This window comes from Candidozyma duobushaemuli (genome assembly GCF_002926085.2).
Source record: "Candidozyma duobushaemuli strain B09383 chromosome Unknown A_B09383, whole genome shotgun sequence".
NCBI lineage: Eukaryota > Fungi > Ascomycota > Pichiomycetes > Serinales > Metschnikowiaceae > Candidozyma > Candidozyma duobushaemuli.
This window is the reverse complement of record NW_020289901.1, coordinates 1,419,785-1,441,961: the sequence shown is the minus strand read 5'-3', so window position 1 is coordinate 1,441,961 and position 22,177 is coordinate 1,419,785. Positions and strand designations below refer to the sequence as shown.

The 22,177-nt window shown below is 47.2% G+C and overlaps 9 protein-coding genes across 9 annotated transcripts; 5 read left to right on the top strand and 4 right to left on the bottom strand. All coding sequences in view use genetic code 12, as the record gives it.

Annotated features, from left to right (window-relative positions):
- Nucleotides 1–134: 134 nt before the first annotated feature.
- On the top strand, nucleotides 135–1,520 carry ERG4 (delta(24(24(1)))-sterol reductase; the record flags this gene model as incomplete). The annotated part of the gene is made up of 1 exon (XM_025479228.1): nucleotides 135–1,520. One exon carries the CDS (start codon nucleotides 135–137, stop codon nucleotides 1,518–1,520), a length of 1,386 nt encoding a protein of 461 aa, XP_025338701.1.
- Nucleotides 1,521–1,612: 92 nt separating this feature from the next.
- On the bottom strand, nucleotides 1,613–2,403 carry SCL1 (proteasome core particle subunit alpha 1; the record flags this gene model as incomplete). The annotated part of the gene is made up of 2 exons (XM_025479227.1): nucleotides 1,613–2,304; nucleotides 2,397–2,403. 2 exons carry the CDS (start codon nucleotides 2,401–2,403, stop codon nucleotides 1,613–1,615), a joined length of 699 nt encoding a protein of 232 aa, XP_025338700.1.
- Nucleotides 2,404–3,052: 649 nt separating this feature from the next.
- On the top strand, nucleotides 3,053–4,267 carry HOS2 (histone deacetylase; the record flags this gene model as incomplete). Its single annotated transcript, XM_025479226.1, has 1 exon — nucleotides 3,053–4,267. The coding sequence occupies one exon, from the start codon at nucleotides 3,053–3,055 to the stop codon at nucleotides 4,265–4,267; it is 1,215 nt and encodes a 404-aa protein (XP_025338699.1).
- Nucleotides 4,268–4,552: 285 nt separating this feature from the next.
- On the top strand, nucleotides 4,553–9,237 carry CXQ87_000652 (uncharacterized protein; the record flags this gene model as incomplete). Its single annotated transcript, XM_025479225.1, has 6 exons — nucleotides 4,553–4,760; nucleotides 4,787–4,872; nucleotides 4,899–6,132; nucleotides 6,159–6,570; nucleotides 7,509–9,104; nucleotides 9,135–9,237. 6 exons carry the CDS (start codon nucleotides 4,553–4,555, stop codon nucleotides 9,235–9,237), a joined length of 3,639 nt encoding a protein of 1,212 aa, XP_025338698.1.
- Nucleotides 9,238–9,370: 133 nt separating this feature from the next.
- On the bottom strand, nucleotides 9,371–12,091 carry FOX2 (bifunctional hydroxyacyl-CoA dehydrogenase/enoyl-CoA hydratase; the record flags this gene model as incomplete). The annotated part of the gene is made up of 1 exon (XM_025479224.1): nucleotides 9,371–12,091. One exon carries the CDS (start codon nucleotides 12,089–12,091, stop codon nucleotides 9,371–9,373), a length of 2,721 nt encoding a protein of 906 aa, XP_025338697.1.
- Nucleotides 12,092–13,497: 1,406 nt separating this feature from the next.
- Nucleotides 13,498–15,846, top strand: SCT1 (bifunctional glycerol-3-phosphate/glycerone-phosphate O-acyltransferase; the record flags this gene model as incomplete). The annotated part of the gene is made up of 1 exon (XM_025479223.1): nucleotides 13,498–15,846. One exon carries the CDS (start codon nucleotides 13,498–13,500, stop codon nucleotides 15,844–15,846), a length of 2,349 nt encoding a protein of 782 aa, XP_025338696.1.
- A 36-nt stretch (nucleotides 15,847–15,882) lies between these two features.
- CXQ87_000649 (DNA ligase (ATP)) lies at nucleotides 15,883–18,048 on the bottom strand (the record flags this gene model as incomplete). Its single annotated transcript, XM_025479222.1, has 1 exon — nucleotides 15,883–18,048. One exon carries the CDS (start codon nucleotides 18,046–18,048, stop codon nucleotides 15,883–15,885), a length of 2,166 nt encoding a protein of 721 aa, XP_025338695.1.
- Nucleotides 18,049–18,766: 718 nt separating this feature from the next.
- On the top strand, nucleotides 18,767–20,178 carry ARP9 (Arp9p; the record flags this gene model as incomplete). Its single annotated transcript, XM_025479221.1, has 2 exons — nucleotides 18,767–19,678; nucleotides 19,711–20,178. 2 exons carry the CDS (start codon nucleotides 18,767–18,769, stop codon nucleotides 20,176–20,178), a joined length of 1,380 nt encoding a protein of 459 aa, XP_025338694.1.
- A 63-nt stretch (nucleotides 20,179–20,241) lies between these two features.
- Nucleotides 20,242–21,463, bottom strand: CXQ87_000647 (uncharacterized protein; the record flags this gene model as incomplete). Its single annotated transcript, XM_025479220.1, has 3 exons — nucleotides 20,242–20,760; nucleotides 20,808–21,046; nucleotides 21,130–21,463. The coding sequence occupies 3 exons, from the start codon at nucleotides 21,461–21,463 to the stop codon at nucleotides 20,242–20,244; spliced, it is 1,092 nt and encodes a 363-aa protein (XP_025338693.1).
- Nucleotides 21,464–22,177: the final 714 nt, after the last annotated feature.

Below are 22,177 nucleotides of genomic sequence, written 5' to 3'. Positions count from 1 at the left end.
ACTCCGCTGAACCTGCACACGGTATTGGGCCCTTTACAGACTAAATGCACGACAGCCTCGACGGAATAAATACCCAGTGAATAGCCCGGCAATTTGTTAGCTGGTATTTTAGGTACTACTATTCAATTGAAACCATGGCGAAAAAGAGTTCCCAGGAAAAGAACACACAGACTGTTCCCCACGGCTATCTTGCACCTGAGGCCGTCGAGTGGGAATTTGGTGGCCCGATCGGTGCCTTTGGCATGATGACGGGCTTCCCTCTTTTGATGATCTATATGTGGATCAGTGCTGAATTCTATAATGGAAAGCCAGCATGGCCCACTAAGGGCCAGAGCTGGGAAGACTTTCTTTTGTTGCTCTGGAAATTGTTTGTGGCCCATGGTGTGCCTTCATTTACTTCGTGGGCGCTCTTCACCACTTTCTTCGCTGTGCAAGCCATCTTCTACTTGACCTTGCCTGGTGTTTGGACTAAGGGTCAGCCATTGGCTCACTTGAAGAACAAGCAATTGCCTTACTACTGCAACGCCGTTTATGCTTTCTACGTTACAAATTTTGTCGTGTTGGGATTGCACGCTGCTGGCTACAAGTTGTACTACATCATTGACCACTTTGGTGAAATCATGGTGACTGCAATTGGCTATGGTCTTTTCTTCTCTGTGGCCTTGTACCTTTACTGTCTTTTTGTCTCCAAGGACTACCACAGAATGACGGGCAACCACATCTACGACTGCTTCATGGGTGCACCATTAAACCCAAGAATCGGCAAGTACTTGGACTTGAAGATGTTCTTCGAGGTGAGAATTCCATGGTTTACCTTATACTTCCTCTCCCTTGCCACCGCCTTGAAGCAGTTGGACACCTACGGCTACGTCTCAACTCAGGTTGTTTTCGTTGTTTACGCTCATTGGCTCTATGCCAACGCCTGCTCCAAGGGTGAAGAATTGATCGTTCCAACCTGGGACATGGCTTATGAGAAGTTTGGTTTTATGTTGATTTTCTGGAACATCGCTGGTGTGCCATACACTTACTGTCACTGTACTTTGTACCTTGCCCACCACGACCCATCTGAGTACAACTGGTCCCTCCCATACAACGTTGCCTTGTTCGCCATTTTGACTGTTGCTTACTTTTTCTTCGACACTGGTAACAGACAGAAGAACAGTTTCAGAAGAATCATGGCCGGTAACAGTTCGCTTAGAAAAACCTTCCCTTACTTGCCTTGCTCCGACCTCGAGAACCCTAGCTACATTAAGTGTGCCAATGGTTCTCTTTTGTTGACTGACGGTTGGTACAAGTACGCTCGTAAAGCACACTACACTGCCGACTACACCATGGCTCTCACCTGGGGTGCTATTTGTGGATTCGGCTCACCATTCCCATGGTTCTTCCCTGTTTTCTTCTTCATCGTGTTGATTCACAGAGCTTTGAGAGATCAGAGAAAGTGTGCTAAGAAGTATGGTGCTGACTGGGACAGATACCTTGAGGCTTGTCCATATATGTTCATCCCATATGTTATTTAAATAGCATTCCTCGTTCGGAACTGGAAATTAAAAGTTTACTGATGTTCATGGTATGATTTATTGTAGGTCATGTATCGTACACTTGTGGATCGTTAGTCTAATTCTGCAATTGCAACCAACCTTTCATCAATCTCATCTGGGGTCAAGACACGGAATTTATCTTGAGTGGCAACACCGATCTCGATGTCATTCTTTCTGAAGTCCGTGCCCAACACGGAACTCAATGCGGTAATCGCAAACTCGACGTTGGCTTTCCAATCTCCCTTGACGTGGTCGATCTTTTTGAACTTCTTTTCCAAGTACGTCGTAGCCTCTTGCTGCTTAGGGCCTGTAGAGACAGCCTTGACTCCCGTATAATATCCAGCAGGGTCACACTTGAAGATCTGTGGTCCACGGCCCTCATCCTCAAAGTCAACCTGACAGAATGTCAACGCAACTCCAAGAGGTCTCATGTAAGCTCTCTGCGTATATAACTGAGACATGTTCGCCATTCTCTTAGCAATACTCTGGACTGGCATTTCATAGCCATACTTGTATCTGAATTCAGCTGCTTCTGCTCTAGCTCTCAAAGCCAAGTTTCTGGCGTCAGCAATGGAACCGGTGGCCAACATACCAATTGAGGGGGTAATTTGAAATAAGTAGGAAACGGTCGAAGCATCTAAAAGCTTATCTGAAACCTTCTTTTGAGAAATCAAGACAGCAGAGTCCTCACCGACAACTCCAATGGAAGTAATGCTGGCCGAGTTGATAGCTTTGAAGGCGTACTCAACTTGGTATAATCTCCCTTGTGGGGAGAAGATAGTAATGTGTCTATCAAAACCAGCGTCTGATGTTAGTACTTATCATGAGTGGAGAGTAATTGGAATTGATGCATACCTGACATGACTTGTTCGAGGCGTTTGGGTGGTTTTCAATTGATTGTAGTGGCAAGGTGAGAGCGTTATGTCGTTGAGTGTGGTGGATGTCGCAAAAAAATGTCGCCACTGTTCAGGACTTCAACGATTTGAACGGGCATAACTACCAAGGGGAACAGAATTAAGTTGTTACTTAGAGTAATTAGTGGAAGGATAAAAAAATAATGTGAAAATCGGATTATGCTGAAAATCTTACGGGGAGCACTTAGAGCTGAAGAAGCCTGAGACAGGCTCAAGAAAAGTAGAACTTACACACATTGATCGGGCCATGTCTCTTCCAAACCAATAAAATCGACAACAATACCTTCAATAATCTTACTTGGTTGTAAACTTTTGAAGATTAAGTAGAGTATGTCATTCGTACACCGTTGACGAGAATTCAACGGTCCAGCCAGCCGCTGGATACATCCGTGCACCACAAACATCAAACAAGCATAGTTGAAGATTATTTCGTTTACAACCCACCACAGCATGTCGAACTCTGACACGTTTTCGACGGATGTGAAAACTCAGGAACATACTCCCCTATATTTTCCGCAACGACAGTCGGCATTCAGAAATGTATCCTATCACTATAACCCAGAAACTTCACGATACCATTATGGTCCTCATCATCCAATGAAACCTTTTAGGTTGATGCTTACAGACCATTTGGTCATTCTGTATAAATTGCATGAAAGAATGGATCTATATGAGCCAAGGAAAGCCACACGAGATGAGCTTCTCGAATTCCACTCGGAAGACTACGTGGAATTTTTGCAGACCATTACCCCAGAGCTCACCGCTAAACTAGGCGAGGAGAAACTTGCCAAATTCAATATTGGTGACGATTGTCCTATATTCGATGGAATGTACGACTACCTGGGGATGTACGCTGGTGCCTCCCTTGATGCTCTGAGAAAGCTCATAAGCGGTATGAGTGACATCGCTATAAATTGGTCTGGAGGACTACACCACGCCAAAAAATTTGAGCCAAGTGGGTTTTGCTACATTAACGATATTGTGCTTGCTATTCTTAATCTACTACGTGTCCACCCTCGTGTGATGTATATTGATATTGATCTCCATCACGGTGATGGAGTTCAAGAGGCTTTCAACACTACTGACAGAGTGATGACAGTATCTTTTCATAAATTTAATGGTGAATTCTTCCCAGGTACTGGTGCAATCGACGAAAGAGGCATTGGAAAAGGAAAGAATTACTCTGTCAATGTGCCCTTAAAAGATGGTATCGATGACCACTCCTACATTCATTTATTCAAACTGATCATGGAACCGCTAATAACAAAATTCCAACCCACGGTGATTGTTCAGCAGTGTGGCGCTGATTCGCTCGGTTACGACAGATTAGGATGTTTCAACCTAAATATCCGTGCTCACGGTCAATGCGTTAATTTCATCAAGTCATTTGGCATCCCAATGCTAGTGGTTGGTGGAGGAGGTTATACGCCGCGTAATGTTTCTAGACTTTGGTGCTACGAAACATCGGTGTTGAACGATGTTCAACTCGACTCCAAAATTCCACTGAAAATCCCAACTTATGATTGGTTTGGGCCAGACTACTCGTTACATCCACAGCTTGATGGGCGGCTAGATAATAAAAACTCCAAGAAGTACTTGGAGTGTGTCAAAACCGATATCTTGGAGCAGTTACGTTACCTTAATTATGCCCCATCGGTTCAGATGCAAGAGATCCCACCAGATATCACTGGTCTCACAGAAGAGGAGGAGGAAATAATCAGAGAACTTAATGAGGACAAGGATGACGAGAAGACAAGAAAGGCACGCGATATGAAGGATGAAGCTCGACTGGGCGAGGTTATGGCAAGTTAGCTATGGGCTACCCGCGCTCCTAATGACGAAATTTATGAAGACGCCATCCTGCCATCTCCATTTGAGGCAGACATGCATGTATTATAACCTATAGACTAAAAGGATACGCATTGTAGAACGCCCGAATATGAATATTCATATGGCTTTACTTTTTTGGGACCAACTACATCACTATTTGCAACTTTGAAGTGAGTCCTGTACGCTCGCGTACGTACTATCACTGCAGGTTTCTGGTTGCAAGCGAGAACTACATGAACCATTTGAACCACAAGTAAGAGAATCACCATGGATGTTCTGCGACTAGATATTGTGCTAGATAAGCAGACTAACCGTAAGGTTGTTAACCGACGTTTCCGACTCCTCCAGACGATAGGTCAGGGTCAATTCGGCAAGGTGATACTTGCAGAAGACCTCAGCAAAGACCATGGACTCGTGGCGATCAAGACCATTAATAGAGTTGATCGAGCCAAATTGATAACAAAGACTTATTTGAGTCACACAACAAAGATCAAACGCGAGATACAGATAATGAAAGAGTGTTATCACCCAATGTGGTGAAGCTATATCAAGTTATAGACGACCTCAAGTTCGATAAGATCTTGCTAGTGCTAGAGTACTGCAAGTTTGGGAGATTGACTGGAAGAAGTATAATCACTTCCATGAGAAATACTTAAAAGATGGGAGCAAAGGCATCACGCTAAATAAGATCGTTAGAGACGTTGCCAATGGACTCGAATACCTACACAGCTACAAAAGAATCATTCATAGAGACCTCAAGCCCTCCAATCTACTCATAAGTCTGGACCGGACAATCAAAATATCAGACTTTGGGGTGAGTTTGATTCTCGAGAACAACACTAATGATGACAAGGAGCTAGGGAAGACGATGGGAACGCCAGCATTCTATGCCCCTGAGCTCTGCCAATTCGTGAACAACAGACTACTGATGCTCAATGAAGCTGACATGGCACGCTCAAAAGTTGATGCAAGGATCGACATTTGGTCCTTTGGTGTCGTCATCTACTGTCTCTTCTTTCACCAACTACCGTTTGAAGGGCACAACGAGTTTAGCTTGTTCAAGACTATCGTGAACGGTGAACTCAAGTTTCCACGAACCCGGGAGAGCTCTCATGTGAGGATGGAAGATTTGAAAGAGCTAGAGCTTCTAAAGGACCTCATCAAGAGACTTCTCGCCAAGGACCCAAACTCACGTCCCACGCTTACAGAGATCAAGCAGCATAAGTTCACAACCTTTGAATTAACCAGAAAAGAGGCCGAAACCTTTTTCAATTTCAACAAGAATATCATTTCGCAACAGGACCCATTGGCTGCCGAGGCCTGGGATGCTGAGAACCGCATGTCCAACAAAATCAAAAGGTTCTTTGGAGCAGGAAGACCTGAAACTGAGATTCCTCCATCGTCGAGACCAATTCTGGTGGATCAGCCAGTACTGCCCGTTAAAGATATCAATGTTCTTGATCTAGAAAAGGTCGATGATCTATTAGACTCATACCTTGATGACTCGAGCTCAATGGGATCGCTTTCTGAAGAAGAGGGTGGTGCTTCAGTCATTGACACCACAAACGTTTTATCATCGATCAAGTTGGACAGAGAAAAACTACCGCATACTACTTTGAAGAAATCGGATTCGGCACAGCTGAGGCTCTCAAGAAGCTCAGTGCCACCACCTTTGAAGCTTTCGTCATCATCGCTCTCAGTGCACAAAGGTGCATCGACTCTGTCGTTCCCACAACCTTCAGCATCGCCGTTTAGCTCCGGTCAGAGAACACCTAGCACTGCCGCAAGTAATACTGTCACCATTGGGGAAGGATCACCATCGTCGATCAAGTCGATCTTCAGCCCCAGTCGGCGCTTCTTTGCTAAAATCAAGCCGACGATCAATTCACTTTATTCGCCTACCCATGGGGAAGGAAATACGGCAACCTCATTTTCAGATTTGGCACCCCGCCATTCTTTGGCCGTTCGGATAGGAGGGGATCGACACTGGAGCTGATCAGCAGCGTTCAAAGCACTGGAGGCTTTGGCTCGAGGAAGAATTCCATAAGCTCTACGCGATCTAACGGATTATCGAAGATCACCAGTTCCAGCTCCCTGTTGAATCTTCACGGCTATCTTACAGATGAAAGCTCCACCTCTTTCAGCGGAAAGTGGCAGAAGGCCGTGGCTCGGGAATTAGGAAGCGAGGATGAGGAAGACAAACACGCACATTCCCTGAGCGATAGCGACGAAGTTGGCGACGAGACTCTAACAATGCTGCCAAACAAGCTGGGAACAATGGATCAGTATCTTGATCGACTCGAAACTAAGCAGGCTTAGTAAGATGTCACAACGAGGGAACGAGCGGGACGGCTGGCGGCTGCAAAAAGATGTATGGAAGCGTGCGCGCATATTCCTAACTAGCGCAAGCAACAATGTCTGCAGCGAAGATTGGTGTTGTTGTATTGCCAAATTGGACGTTGGCAGATCCCCGACATTAATTTTTTATGAACATGAAATGGTGAAACGCCGGTTGTGGAACGCTGCAACCAAGGGGTTAATGCCAAGTCTGGATCATTGACCGAGGACCCTTGGCCTGGTGATGGTTTGCACCGGGGTTTAGCAGCCGTAAACAAACAGCGCGAGCAACTCAGACATTCCGAGCGCTAAAGTTTGGCGTCCATTCAGATCAGGCAGGCCGGGGACCACGATCAGAAGCAGAAAAAGCGAAAACAAAGCAACAATAGAGCCTTGAAAGTCATGTCGTGGGGAAGCTCAGGGGTAATATTACGACGAATGAGCTCGTGATTACGACTTCAAAAAAGAGAGCTTCCACTACGTTTTACCCCCAATTCTGTCGCTTGCGTGAGCCCTGGCGCTTTCCTGCCTTGGCCTGGTTTGGTCCCAGTCGCACCAGCGTTCAGGCCTGTTTCAGCCCTGAGGCCTGCGCCCTCATGTTTACCTTTCAGCGCGCCCATACCGCCATTTCTGGAGCATCTGCCGACAATAGACCTGAAGGTGTTGCGCTCCCTTGGCTTGCTCATATATACCACCCTGCCGCCGGATCTCAAATTACTTCTTCTTGTGCTGATCAAGCCTGCCGTTTCTCCTTCAACATACCCCTACGCTGGCCAACCACACCCACATCCTGCTGAAACCCTCCTACTTCGCAGTTCCCATAGACACCACCCTCTTTTTCCCGTATTATGAAGAATGGCCTTGTCTCCAGCCCAGCACACAAGAGGAATATGGTTGAAGAGCACGACGCAGCCTCGCCTTTAGGCGCCCGCTCCCGCAAGCCCTTTGGCAAGTTGACCAATATCATGAGCACATTGGAGTCTGGTAAGAACAAGCTCCAGCACAGTACCAAGGCCTTCTCAAGATCCATGTCTCAAATATCCCGCTTCTCCGACTTGAGTGTCTTTGACGGCCCCAGCTCGGGCATGCGAGACCTCGCCGATGGTGAAACAACAGACGAAGACACCAGCAACGACACCACCTTGAACGACGACGACTTCCTCTGCTCTCCGCTGAACAAGCCTCAGCGCAGAGCACCACGCTGCAAATCGTCCCAGGCATCACTATCGCAAAACCTTCTGATCAGGAGGACTCAATCGTGCATTCAAGATCCCAATGTCACCGACATGTTCGACGGAAGCGAGTGGCTCCCACAGACGAACCTCAGAACATTCCGAGTATCCAGCGACTTATTGCCTCGGATCGACGAAAATGAGATGCAAAAGATTGTCCTGGGTCATTACCGCAATGAGTTCGACGACTACGTTGTTGTCGACTGCCGGTTCCCCTACGAGTTTGACGGAGGCCATATCGTCAATGCCATCAACATATCGTCCAAGACTGATTTGGAGATGCGCTTTATCAACAACCGTCTGCTGGAAAACCGCAAGAGGCTCTTGATCTTCCACTGTGAATACTCCATTTTGCGTGGCCCTACAATGGCCGGCCATCTTCGGAAGGCTGACCGCATTCACAATTCCGAGAATTATCCCAAGCTACTATACCCCGACATCGTTGTCCTCGAGGGAGGCTACAAGAAATTCTTCGACAACCACAAAGAATGGTGCGTTCCTCAGGCATACGTCGAAATGAAAGACATCAAACATAAGCGTACCTGCGAAGTGGAGATGAACAAAGTCATGCAAGCATCCAAGCTCACCAGAGCTCGTTCATTCAACCATTTTCAACTGCATTCCACGAGCCACTCTCGTTCTTCATCCTTCACGGCACTCCTTACATCGTCCGAACAGGCCACTTCTCCGGGCCTCACAACTTCCATAAGCACCGGACAAGTACCCAGGCGTAAAACAGCTGCAAAGGTCCACAAGAGGCAAGACCGCAAGGAGCTTAGGCTTCATCTTTCTCAGCCTCTGATCAATTGGCCCTCTCAGCTGTCAGAGTCGTCCTTGACTTCAGAACTCACTCCAGGGATATCCTCCTGTTTCGACGACGATGCATTTGCTCCACCTTCTGCCTTGTTTAGGGAACATAGCAAGAGCCTGTCATTACTGCTGGCCTCCATACATTCTTCAGCGCTGCTGGTCTGTTCTGAAACCTATTCTTCCGCATATACTTCCACCGATTCATTGGCCTCATCTCCGTCTGCTGACTCTCCAGAATATTTTGAGACTGCCACCTCGAACTCGAATCAATCATTAGCTCACATGTTCTCCCTCCAGAATTCCCCATACCTGTTCCCAGGACCAGGCTCTACAAAGTCAAAGAGACCCTCGTTACAAAGACCCGTCTACCGCACACCAAGACCATATGTCAATATGTCTTCGCCAACGACGAGTTCCCCACTTACAACTACCGCTGGTGGGTCTGTATTTGATTCTTGGCCAGGGCCAAGCTTCCAATCAGATCCCATCAACGAAACACCACTTCCGTTCTCACTCAAGCAGCATGCTCACCACAGCTCGGAGATCTACGAGGAGGATGAGGAGTCTGAATGATGGATTCGCTAGATTTGCATGCACCAAACAACCATATGGTCACAATTTACTAAAACTACATTGGCATCGAAACGTAACTAATAAATTTGAAAGATATTTCTCATCGTAAAAAAATAAATAGACCCTAAACCACTTACAAGTTTGGCTTGTCGGTAACCAACTTGATGGCGGCGTTGTTGATAGCTATGGTCTTTCTCTCAACAACGTGGGTCTGGAAGATGACAGTGTCACCATCCTTCCAGGCAAAGACTCTCAAGGTCTCACCTGGGAAGACGATGCCAGTGAATCTACCCTTAATCTCGTCGAAGAGACCAAACTCGTCCAACAAGACCTTGGCAGTCAAACCGTAGGTACACATACCATGCAAGATTGGGTTCTCAAACTTGGCACCCTCAGCGAAAGCTGGGTCAATGTGCAATGGGTTTCTGTCACCAGTCAATCTGTAAAGAGCGGCCTGGTCATCGGTGGTGTGGATGTCCTTGGTGAAGATTGGCTCAGTCTTTGGAGCAATGAACTGGGTGGTGGCGAAAGTCCTTCTCTCGTTGTACTGCTTGGTGTCACCCTCACACTTTCTAATGAAGAGGGTGGCCTCGTTGGAGAAGAGCTCCTCACCAGTAGACTCGTCAACAGACTTGGAACCGTGCACAACAATGGTGTTGGTGCCCTTTTGGGTGACCTCCAATGGGTAGTAGGAAGTCTTGACGGCAGCCTCAATTGGGATTGGGAACTTGTTGATCTTGATGTAGTGCTCACCGTGCAACAAGAGCATAGGGTTGAAGTTTCTCAACAATCTGGAGAAAGTCACCTGCGACTTCACAGTGTTGAAGGTTGGCAAGTGGCAGAAAGTTGGGATCACCTGGAAGTCAGAGTCGTTCTCGTAGACGTACTTCAACTCCTTACGGTGGGCACCGACACCGAGGTTGTACAAGATGACGTCTCTGTCGTTCCAGCTGAAGATTGGGTCTGGCATCTTAGCTGGGTCCTCGTCGTCATCTTCCTCTTCCTCCTCGACGTCCTCATCATCCTCGTCCTCATCGTCATCGTCGTCGCCGACAGCAGACAAGATGGCCATGGAAGACTCAGTGGTAGAGGCTGGGTTCTCAGTACCAGAGGAGAAGTCGGTGATCTCACCGATGTGCTCCTTGATGAACTCAGCGGTGGTGACAGCGTCCTTGCTGACAGCACCCTTGGCTCTCTGCCATCTGGTCTTACCGATCCAGCCACCGCCACCTTCGAACAACTCACCGGTGACAGGAACCTGCTCGGAAGCCAAGAAGATCAACAATGGAGCGACCAACTTAGGTGGGTACAAGTTCTTGTCAGACTCCTGGAAGATAGTCAAGGTCATGGCGGTCTCGGCGTGAGGAGCAACAACGTTAGCCTTGATGTTGTTCTTAGCACCCTCGATAGCAATGGTTCTGGTGAAACCAATGATGGCAGCCTTGGCGGTGGCGTAGTTAGCCTGGCCGAAGTTACCGTAGATACCAGAAGTGGAGGTAATGTTGACAACTCTACCGTACTTCTTGTCGAGGAAGTGTGGCCAAGCCAATCTGGTCAACTCGAAGGTACCGTTCAAGTGCACCTTCTGGACGAGCTGCCATTCCTCGTTAGACATCTTGGCAAAAGATTTGTCTCTCAAGATACCGGCGTTGTTGACCAAGATGTCAATGGTACCGTACTTGCCGACAACATTGTCAATGATCTCCTTGGCCTGGTTGGCAACATCGTGGGTGTCACCGTGAGCCTCACCGCCAGCAGCCTTGATCTCCTCAACGACCTTAGATGGGTCCTTGAAGTCGTTAACGACAACCTTGGCACCCTTAGCAGCGAAAGCCAAAGCGTAGTCTCTACCCAAACCGGCACCAGCACCAGTAATCAAGACGACTCTGCCCTTCAAAGACACCTCAGGAACGCCAGAGTTGTCGTTTGGAGGAAGCTGCTTAGCCTGGTTGGCAAGCACACCGTAGTTGTTGATCATGAATGGGTGAGAAACCTGCAAGTCCTCAGGTCTGCCAGCATCGTCGAAGCTGGTGATCTCGTCGAATCTCTTGGCAACAGACTCTGGGGTGAAAGAGTCGTCTGGCTTGAACAAAGCACCACCAGATCTCTCCCAACGGATCTGGCCGAAGAAACCAGCGGCAACCTCGAAGATCTGACCAGAGATGTCCTCGTTGTCCTCAGAGGTCAAATACAAGACCAATGGGGCGATTTTCTCAGGACCCAACTGCTCCAAGATAGGAGGAGGCAAGACAGACTCGGTCATTCTAGATCTAGCCAAAGGAGCAATGGTGTTAGCCTTGATGTTGTACTTGTCACCCTCCTTGGCCAAAGTCTCAGCGAAACCAACCAAACCCATCTTGGCGGCAGAGTAGTTGGCCTGGCCGAAGTTACCGTACAAACCAGCTGGGGAAGCAGTGTTGATGATTCTTCCGTAGCCCTGCTTGCGGAAGTGTTCCCAGGCGGCCTTGGTCACCTTGTAGGCACCGTTAACGTGCACGTCAATGACCAATTGGAAGTCCTGAGCGGACATCTTTTTGAATTGAGCATCACGCAAGATACCGGCGTTGTTGATGATAACGTGGACGGTACCGAAGTTCTTGACAGCGGTCTCAATGATCTTCTCACCTTCGAGAACGTTGTTGTAGTCAGCAACGGCGGTACCACCAGCCTTTCTGATCTCGTCGACAACAACGTCGGCGGCTCTGGAGTCACCACCCTGACCGGAAAGAGAACCACCCAAGTCGTTCACGACAACCTTGGCGCCTCTCTTAGCGTACTCCAAACAGTAGTACTTACCCAAGCCACCACCGGCACCGGTGACGACCACGACTTTGTCTTTGAAAGAAATGGACATGATTGATTAAGAAACAGGAACTGGGTTGGTGTTTCTTGTTACAGCGGAAAGAGAAAAAAGGTTGTCTAGGGGTGGAAAATTGGCGCTATATATTGTGGATTTTTGCGGGGTGAGCGCCTGTGAAGTTTCCCCGGAAAGACCGAGGTATGCAGGCGCTTCATATCCCACTTCGCAGCCAGTACCGTGGCGCCCCTAGTGGTGACGAAACCAGGATACACCTGGTGACATTAAGCGGATTTCAATGGGGATTTTGCTACTTTTTTTTTTGTGGGATAGAGGCCGTCGGAGCCTGGCTTGAACGAGGTGGGAGGTACGGGTGTCCCCTGATTTCCCCAGGTGTGGTTTGGCAAAGCATGCTCCCGAGGACCGAGCACGCCATGAGACCTCGGTTGGGATGACACCCGTACACCCGCTTTATCCTGGCACCAATGCGGAGGCCACCAGCTCATTATGGAGCCGTTCTGTCAGAGGAATAGTGATCGCTTGCACCTTACCGCCGCGGCCTTAACTCCTCCAAGGGGGTACGGAAAGTTGGCGGAGTAAGTTTTAATCGTAAAGATTGAGAATCCCGGGCAAATAGCAGCACCCCTGGTTCGCCAGCGGATTTAAATTGTATTTCATGTAAAGTGACTGAAAAATGCGGGCACCCCATTGGTATCCGTGGTTGGTCAAGTGGTTTGCAACCGCTGCGCAACGGTTGAGAAATGGTGGAAAGATGCCGATCCACCATCCGACACAATTGCACCTCTACATTTTTTGACTTCTACACCTGGTTAAATCCGGCTTCCGTCGACGAGCTTATCCCCACCCACCCTGAGATCTGTCAATGCTCGTCACACCAGAAGCCTTTGTCACCAGGGTCCCATTCCTCGCCTGCCCTTTGTGTGATCCATGTGACAAAGGAGACGCAATCTCTGCGCCGGCGGCAGAATGCTTAATCCAGGGTATAAAACCCTTCTCCTCTGCCTCCGGTAAAACTGTAACTTTTTTTGTTTTTTTTCGCCCCATCCTGTTATCCACGGCTCCCTTATCCCCCATGCCTCGCTTGTTACCCAATTGATCTAGGCGAGGCCTCAACGCTCTGGCGCCTTTGGGCCAATGCAGGCGCAACCTGTGGAGGATGCTGTCCCTTCTTGCATTCTGGTGGCCTGCCTCTACAATTTGCAGCCAGTTCGGCCCATCTTTTCATGATACTCAAATTCCACCTGTTGCTTCCCCACGGCCCATTCATCATCTCCTGCCGCCCAATTGGAGCCCCCTGGGCCACGGCACTGGAAACCTGTACACCACCTGTTTCGTCCTGTCTGTCCCGGCCAAAATGTTTCCCTTTTGGTGAACCCCCGTAGAACTGAAACAGGCTCTCCTCCCACCCACTCGTCAAGCTGAATCAACCTCTCTCTCAAGGCATGCCTGAGGTTCAATCTTCGGGCAACTCGCCTCTGGACGATGCTAATTCTTCGAGGCCCTCGGCGTTCCCTGCCATGGAGTACAAGCCCTTCACTCGCACTCAGATCTGGCTCTATGACCTCTTGCTCTGGCTCTGGACGGTCATTTTCGACTGCTTTTTCAGGGAAATTAGACCCAGAGGTGCTTTCCGCCTACCCAAGTCCGGGCCTGTCATCTTTGTGGCTGCCCCTCACGCCAACCAGTTCGTGGACCCTATTGTGTTGATGCGCCAGGTCAAGCGGGAAGCCGGAAGACGTATTTCGTTCCTCATTGCCATGAAGTCGTATCTTCACAACATCATTGGTACCTTTTCCAAGGCTCAGCTTGCTGTGCCGGTTGCGAGAGCCCAGGACATGTTGCGTCCTGCCACAGGCAAGATCTACATTGATGTCGCTGCAGACCCATTGAGGGTCAAGGGCAAGGGCACCAAGTTTACCGAGGAATGCATGCCTCGCGGCCTCATCGCCCTTCCGCTGTCGCTTGGAGCAACCGAGATCTCCGAGATCATCTCGGACAATGAGATCATCCTTCGTAAAGAGTTCAAGTCCACTCAGAAAGTTAAGCAGCTCTTGCAACAGGGCACTCGCTTTAAGGTTGCAGACAAGATCGACCAGGGGCATGTTTACAAGTTCGTGTTCCAGCACTTGAGTTCTGGCGAATGCTTGGGCATCTTCCCTGAAGGTGGCTCTCATGACAGAACAGACATGCTCCCATTGAAGGCTGGTGTTGCGATTATGGCTTTGGGAGCTATGGCAAACGACTCAAATTGTAATGTCAAGATCGTTCCTTGCGGCATGAACTACTTCAACGCCCACAGATTTAGATCTCGTGCGGTCATTGAATTTGGCCATCCCATTGAGATCCCTAAAGAGCTCGTCAAAAAGTACAGCAACCAGCTGACTAGCCGTGAAGCTGTCAAAGAGCTCTTGGACATTGTCACCAACGGTTTACGTGCTGTCACGGTAAATTGTGAAGACTATGAGACATTAATGGTTATCCAAGCAGCAAGGAGATTGTATGCGGGTAACTTCGCCCAGTACTTACCCTTGCCATTAATCGTTGAGATGAATCGAAGGTTGGTTGTCGGTTATGAAACCTATAAAGATAGACCAGAGATCCAACAGTCCAAGGTTAAAGTGCTAGAATACAACGACCTTCTCAAGCACTTACACTTACCTGATCACCATGTCGAAGACTGCGACGAGTCACACAAGATTCGTTTGCTCCCAATCTTCTTTTTCCGCATCTTGAAGCTCATAATGTTGGGCTTACTTGCATTCCCTGGCATTGTTTTGTTTTCACCAGTTTTCGCCATTTCCAAATTCATTTCAATCAAGAAGGCTAAGACAGCTTTGGCCAATTCCACTGTCAAAGTAAAGGCCAACGATGTTGTCGCCACTTGGAAGATTTTAATCAGTTTGATCATCGCCCCGTTGCTTTACAGCTTCTATGCATCAATCGGAACATGGTATTGTAGAACACACCATTATTTGACCACCACTGGTTCGGTCACTTTATGGTTTCTGCTTTACATGTTGGGTGTATTAGTGACATATTCAGCCTTGGTCACTGGTGAGCAAGGTGTGGATTTGTTCAAGTCGATCAGGCCATTATATCTTTCGATTTTCTCGGGCCAAGCTATTAGTGAACTCAAACAGAAAAGACAGGAGTTAGCTGAGCAAATCACTGAGGTTGTTAATAAGTTTGGCCCTGAGCTTTTCCCCAATGACTTCAACTTGCTCGAGTTGAAGGATCACTTGAACGTTACTGATGAAATTCAGTACATCGATTCTGATGAAGAGGAAGAATTGAAGACTCAAGAGTTGCGCAACAGAAGAATAGCTCAAAGAAAGGCTAAAAAGAGAAAGCTTAGAGCGAAGAAGAAGGAAGATGCAGAGAATGGATTGGCAACGACCCCTAGCGATAGTGACTTGTCACTCAATCACTCGCTGTCGATGTCTGATGGTGTTTCGTTGATGAACTCTGATATGTCATACACCAACATTCCTATGTTCTCTGATTACTCCTTGCATGCCAACGCCAAGAACTCTGATGTGGACATCAAGGCACTCAATTCCACAGTGTCGATGGCTGATGACTTCAACTATAAACCAGCTTCGACCCCTAATTCAGAGACAGGTCTATCTCGTGACAATTCACACATGGAGCTAAATTTCGCATCCTCAAAAGTCCCTGCCTCCAAACTTTCTGCTCAATACGCAATCAGCTCTCCGCAAAAAAGACATTTGTTAGGAGAGAAGATTAGAAATAGAATCAGAGAAGGAAGGGATAAGAGCCCTGGCCTCTAGGGCTCTCATTAGTCATTTGAAGCATTCAATTCGTATTTAATTCACATTAGCTTGACTCTCATAAAATTCAGCCACTTGAGTTGAAGTAGTAGCATCTTCGACTCCCTTGTCATCTCTGACACGAAGTAATCGAGGAAATCTCATACTGATACCCTTGCCATATTCTGAATGAGCCGCCTTGTAAATGGGACTTAACTGTAAATCGGCAACTAAAACCTCAAAGACTGTGGTGGGTTCAAACCAGACATCAGGAAGAGCACTCGATGTTGTTGTGTCATAGGTATAATAAGCCTTCGGCTTTTCAATCTCAGTGCTTTTAAGTTTAGTACTCAAAGATGCTAATACTTCTTCTGAGAAGCCTGTACCAATCTTGCAAGCCGTTTCATACTCGCCAGTGTCGTCGTTGTAGCACGCTAAAAGGAATCCACCGTAACCACCGGTCCTCTTTCCTCTGCCTCGGTAGGCGCCCACTACAACCAAGTCCAACGAATCACCCACACCGTCGAGATAATCCTTTTTAAGCTTGAGCCAATTTCTAGAACGCTTAGAAGGCTCGTAATATGATTCGGGTCCATGTAGCATTTTCACCATCAAACCCTCACAAGAGTCTTTTACGGACTGCTCCAAGTATGCCTGGAGCTCATCGGTATTAGACGAGTTCACATGATTTGCAAACTGGAATTTTCCCTCAATTGTCTGGAAGTTGTCGAATAACACTTGACGTCTCTCGCTCAACGATTTTGTGATGAGGGAGACACCGTTGTGGTACAACAAATCGAAGGCGAATAGACAAATGTGAACCTTGATATCAGCCTCATTGACATCTTTTCTCTTTCTGGTTGAGAGTGTTTGGAACAGAAGAATCTTTTTCGCTTCTCGATCCCATGCAACCGCTTCACAATCAAGAATGAGTGATTTTGGCGTGTCGGAAGTCAGGTCGTCGTCAGTCTTTTTGATAAGGTCTTTAGTAATAGCAATTAAGTCTGGGTATCTTTGAGACATGTCCTCGGAATTACGAGAGTAAATCCGAACAGTTCCATCTTCTAAAAGATGAACCTGTGCTCGTTCACCGTCGTACTTGTATTCACAAGTGAAATCTTCTCCTTGAAATCTATCCAAAACCTCACCGACAGATTTCGTTGGTTTAGCCAACATTGGTTTCAACGGTATGCCGGGCGTCAAACTGCAATGATCGAGTAAGTTCATGACACCATGCTCAAAACTCTTTCGTATTATAACCTCATAATTTGGTATACGAGAGAATGCCTCCTTCATTATATTCTCAGCCTCGGCCAATGTATTTGGGGAGACACGTTTGCCCTTGCTTTCGTAATTAAGAAAAGCTTGCGCTAAGGCCACGATAACAGTCTTCTCTGCGAGGCCAATTCTCAATTTGCCTTCAAGCGATCTTATAAGAAATTTGGCTTCGAAACTGTTCAAATCGCAAGCTGCTAACATCTTGTTGATGATGTTAATTTTCTTGCCCTGTGAATCCTTTCCTGTCGTTTTGGCGATCTTTGTGAGGTTTTCAAAAACGGAGTCAATATCAAGAGGAGGCGGTTTGAACATTGGAGGCTGACCAGAACGTGACTTCTGAGCAACAAGGCCAAGATCACCGGTTGCATCGTAATCTTTTTTGATTTGCGCCAGGGCTCTTCCATAACAGGAGCTGATTGCCTTGATCAAAATAAATTCACCCAAGCCCAACTCAAGATCGGGCTCATAGTCCGGGCCTAAACGGTTGATGAATAAGTATACAATTGTGACAAGTTTGTCAGGCAGGCCATACTTCTCCAAGGCTTCTAGGAAGAAATTAGAGACTTGGGCGGTCATTTGCAACCTAGAAGACTCCTGCTCAATCTTCTCGAGCATTTTTGTAATCTTTGAGTAAGGGAATTTGTCACCTTTTCCAAGGTCCTTATGCACATGCTCCTTCTCTGCCAATTTGACAAGCTTGGACGCTTCCTCAACAATTGTACCCTTCGGAGCTCCATCATCGTCCTTCTGAGTAGTCTCATTATTCGATCCATCAGAAGCAGAAGCTTCAGGCTCCTTTTCGTGGAGCTCCTTCAGCAGACTCTGTCCAGTTCTTTGGATCTTGACTGGCCCATCATCGCTTTCTTGCCTTCGTCTTTTGAGGCTCTCAGTTGCTTTCCCATCATTCTTCAGGGAGAAGAAGCTCATAATGTTTTGTTGTCCCATGGTGGATTTCGGTAGTATGTGGCTTTTTATGATGCTTCTGGTGGGTCTGATGGTTGAGCTGCGATGCAAGGAAGACGTCAAGCGAGTAAGCATACGGCGTATTTTCTCAAGCGCGTCTCGCATAGTAGGCAGCTTAAGGCAACCCTCCTCAAAGCAATTGAAGCCTGACTCCATTATTCTCGTAAAATTTTGCGATCAATGAAAAAATTGTAATAGATTCTTTTGTTTTTTTGAAAAAATTTACACGTTTTTCTAAAACTTGCTATGTCTCTACATGATACTTGACATTGGGATATTCATTGATATTTTCGCAGCCACTGCTGAAATGACAGAAGATATACAAATGGTCGAGGAAATAGAAACATGAAGTGAAAAAGAAAGCAACTTCCGTAAGACGTGGCGGTCATCATTTTGAAGCAGAAAATATAAGAAGCAATCAAATTCTACATAAAATTTTAGAAAAGTGTTCTTATGACTCCCATTTCTTGAAGCTCTTGTTTTTCTTCAGCGAGGCAATATGGAATCGGGGTCCCTCTAAAAACAACAACGGAGGGGAAATGTTCTGCTTGATGAAACATTGACGGCTTTGAATGCCTAGATTGATCATCGACCATAAGAAGATCAGTAACAACAAATGCCTGTTCACCTAAAAGTCGTGCGCTACCCACACTATCAAATAACATACTCAATATTTCACGCCAGTACGTACTCCATAGCCATGCCACTCTTTCGTGAGGAGAACTTCCTCATAATTCACACTGGGTCAAAACATACCCTTTTCTCGTTTGGCTTGCAGGACACCTTATCCCCACCACAATACAAGCTCCCCACCGTTGTGTACCTAGACAAGTCTACGAATGTCTACCACGCCTCGAACACTGGCAATCTTGCAGAAATTTGGCCTGTTCGTGCTTCCCGTATTGTTGACGTGAAAGCATACCAAGCTCTTTTGAAGTTCATACTACAGACCATCATTTCACAATACCCTATCCTCACAATTAACCAAGTGCCGTTGTTGTTGATAGTTCCATCTTTGTCCTATTCCCGTTCAGCCATCGAGCAGATCACTAGATATGTTTTCGAGACTTTGGAATTCACTGCTTTCAATGTCTTGGACCTTTCCATTGCCTCTACTTTTGGCCTCGCTACCATGTCGTCTGCAGTTGTGGTCAATGTCGGCCATGAAAGCTCTCAGATTATGCCTGTCATCGGCGGTACATCCATCAAGCATGCTGGTAAAAGATTGGAAATTGGCGGAAAGTCGATTACTGATGAGTTGAGAAAGTTGTTACCCCATTTATCTGAAGCACAGATCACAGCATTGAAGATCTCAAAAATATATGAAGTCTTGAGTGACCACACCGAGTCTTTCTATTCGCTTGATGATCTCAAGGAGAAAAAGAGCAACCAAGGTGACGATTTTGATGTGGCCAAGTTAGTCACAGAAGAAAACCAGAATGGAATTGGTGTTTCTGATGAAAAGGCTGATGGGGAGGAGGAGGAGGAGGAGAATGAAGAGGACAAGAAGCCCAACAGTCAGCTAGACAAGAACTGGTTTAAGGATCCTATTTCAGGTAACAAGATCTACGTCGGTAAGGAACGTTTCCAAGGCACAGACAAGCTTGTGGATGTTCTTGCAACCTCGATTTACGACTCCCTAAGGGTATTCCAGATTTGGAGAAGCGTCAGGAATGTTTTGACAACATCATTTTCACAGGCTCGACTTTCCACATTGAAGGCTTGAAGCAGGCCGTGATCATCAAGTTGTGTGAACGTCACTTAGTCAGACCACAATCAACTGAGAAAGGCTCAAAGGGTGGTCAGAATGGTGTGAATTCCGCCATTGCTGCTTACCAGCAGACAGAAGAAGCTGCTGAAGAGACGAAGAGTGCTGGTCCTCTCCAAAATCCTTCGCTGGTCAGATCGGCTAAATGCCCAGAGTACTTTCCAGAGTGGAAGAGGCCAAAAGAGCATGGCGGTTCGTGGCTAGATGTTTACTTCTTGGGTGGTCAGATCTATTCCAAGCAGGTCTTTGGCACCAACTCTAATCACGGAGGTGATTCTTTTATCGACACGGATATCTACGAGGAAAGGGGTCCTCAAGCGATCTGGGACGTTGTTCTCAGCTAGTCAAGTCTTACGATCTTCAAATTTCCATACCTGTACCATTAAATATAAAAGTAAAACAACTATTTAGAATTCGTCAACATTCGACAAAAATGTCCTCTTGTTCGCTCTCGTTCCTAACATAGACTGTTTGCTGAGAAGCGTGTCCAGACGGCTAAGCGAGTGGGCGTCATTTCCTAAAGCTTCAAGCTGCTGGTCAAACCTGCTTTTGAGCTTGATCTCATGTACTAGGGGTAAATCCAGGCCGCTGGAGTCCAGACTCCTTTGGGCGGTTTTATGCAAAGATGGCAATGGTTTATGTTTATCCTTTGAAGATAGTTCTAGAGATGCCGATGAATGTCTCCGAGGATCCTTGGGCCTCTCACGTTCGGGCAGACCCAAGCGGAAACGGCTCCTTTTTGTGCTTGCTTCGTTCTGGAGACGGTGTAACAGGATTTGCGAAGACATTTTTGAATCAGCACTGTCTCTCCTTGAAGGTGGGACAAACGGTCTGACATTAGTCAATTTTTGCGGAGATGGTTCCCTTACGAGGTGAGGTTCCGATTCTGTCCTCATCTTCCGTTTGGGGTCACAGTCAGATTCGTACTCGGACAGAATGACCGATTCTGTGTCCACCACTTCATCCAAGCTACTTGATCTTCTTCCCGCCGTTCGTAGTGGTAATGAACGGGAGAATCAGATCTTGCAACTTCTCCCAGGCCAAACAAGCTTGAGAATGTGTTTTTGATATCATCCAAGTTGGAGATCCTGAGAACACCAGCATACCAGAATGCACCGGTGGCTAGGGCACCCCAAAGGATACACATGAACAACAAATATGACAAGAGCTTTGCGTAGCGGGTCAAAAGATCCCATTTCTGCTGGATCACCACTGCGGTGAGGATCCCTAGGGCATAGGGAACCACGAAATCGGTGGCCGACTGGGGAGGAAGCGGCTCTGTAGCGATTTGATACTATCCATCCAGGAAGTCTGTTTTGGCAAGTCAGAGAACGACCTCTTGAAGGAAATACGCGGGCAAGGAGGTTGATTAGGAGTTGGTGCTGTTAAGTCAGCGCTTGATGCAGATGGTCGCTTTGTTTTCATCTTCGCCTTTTTCGTAGAAGGGTCCTCTGGGACCTGGAAACCACACACCATCAAGTCATTGAGTGTCGAATCGACCTCACCCTTCTTGCGAGTCAACTCGCCAGAGTCGACAGATGCAATTGAAGGAGTGTCATAGGACTTGCGTCGGTATATGTTATTCGGGCCCCTGACATAAACAGTCTTTTTCGTCACTGTAGTGCTCATAGGCGCATAAGGGTAGGTAAGGGGTTGGATTTCAAATTGCAAGTAGCGAGCAGAATGGGGTTTATATGAGGGTCCGGCGAAAGTTGGGGAATGGGAATTAGGCTTAGGCTCTTTTGGCAGGACGCTAAATGCTGCACAATTGGCAAAAGGCACCGGTGCAGTGAATGGAGTGGTAATTTGTGGCGACTTGTCGAGAGAAAAAACAATCGAAACCGACAATCCCTGTTTACGGTCACGCCGTTATGTCTGCGATAACCAGCGATCAATGGCTAGGGCTCATGTGAAGCGCCCTTGTGATGTTTGTGCTACTGCCAAATCGAGATTATGAGGTGCGCCAGCATGCGGCTTGCAGCCAGCGATAATGGGGACTTGAGGGATTGTCTGGGGGGTGCAGAATACGATAGACTCCAGATAGACGAGCATGGGAAGGCCTCCTGGATTTTGAAGAAGGGAGTCAGCTAGAAAGTGAAAGCTGCTCTTGTCTGAGTATTTGCTGGCCCAATATCTGGGTCATACGTCCGCTCGCAGGGTATTTGGTATTGTGCCATTGCGCAGTGAAGAGGCGGTGATGGAGAAAGGCTTAGTTCCAATTGACCTCAGCCCTTTCGAGGGGAACCGCTTTGTTATTCTTTGTCTAGCTTTATCATTGTAAAAGCTAGCTATCTGAGGTCGACCGGTCTGCAGATCCTGTTCCTGAGTCTAGCTTCTTCGTGC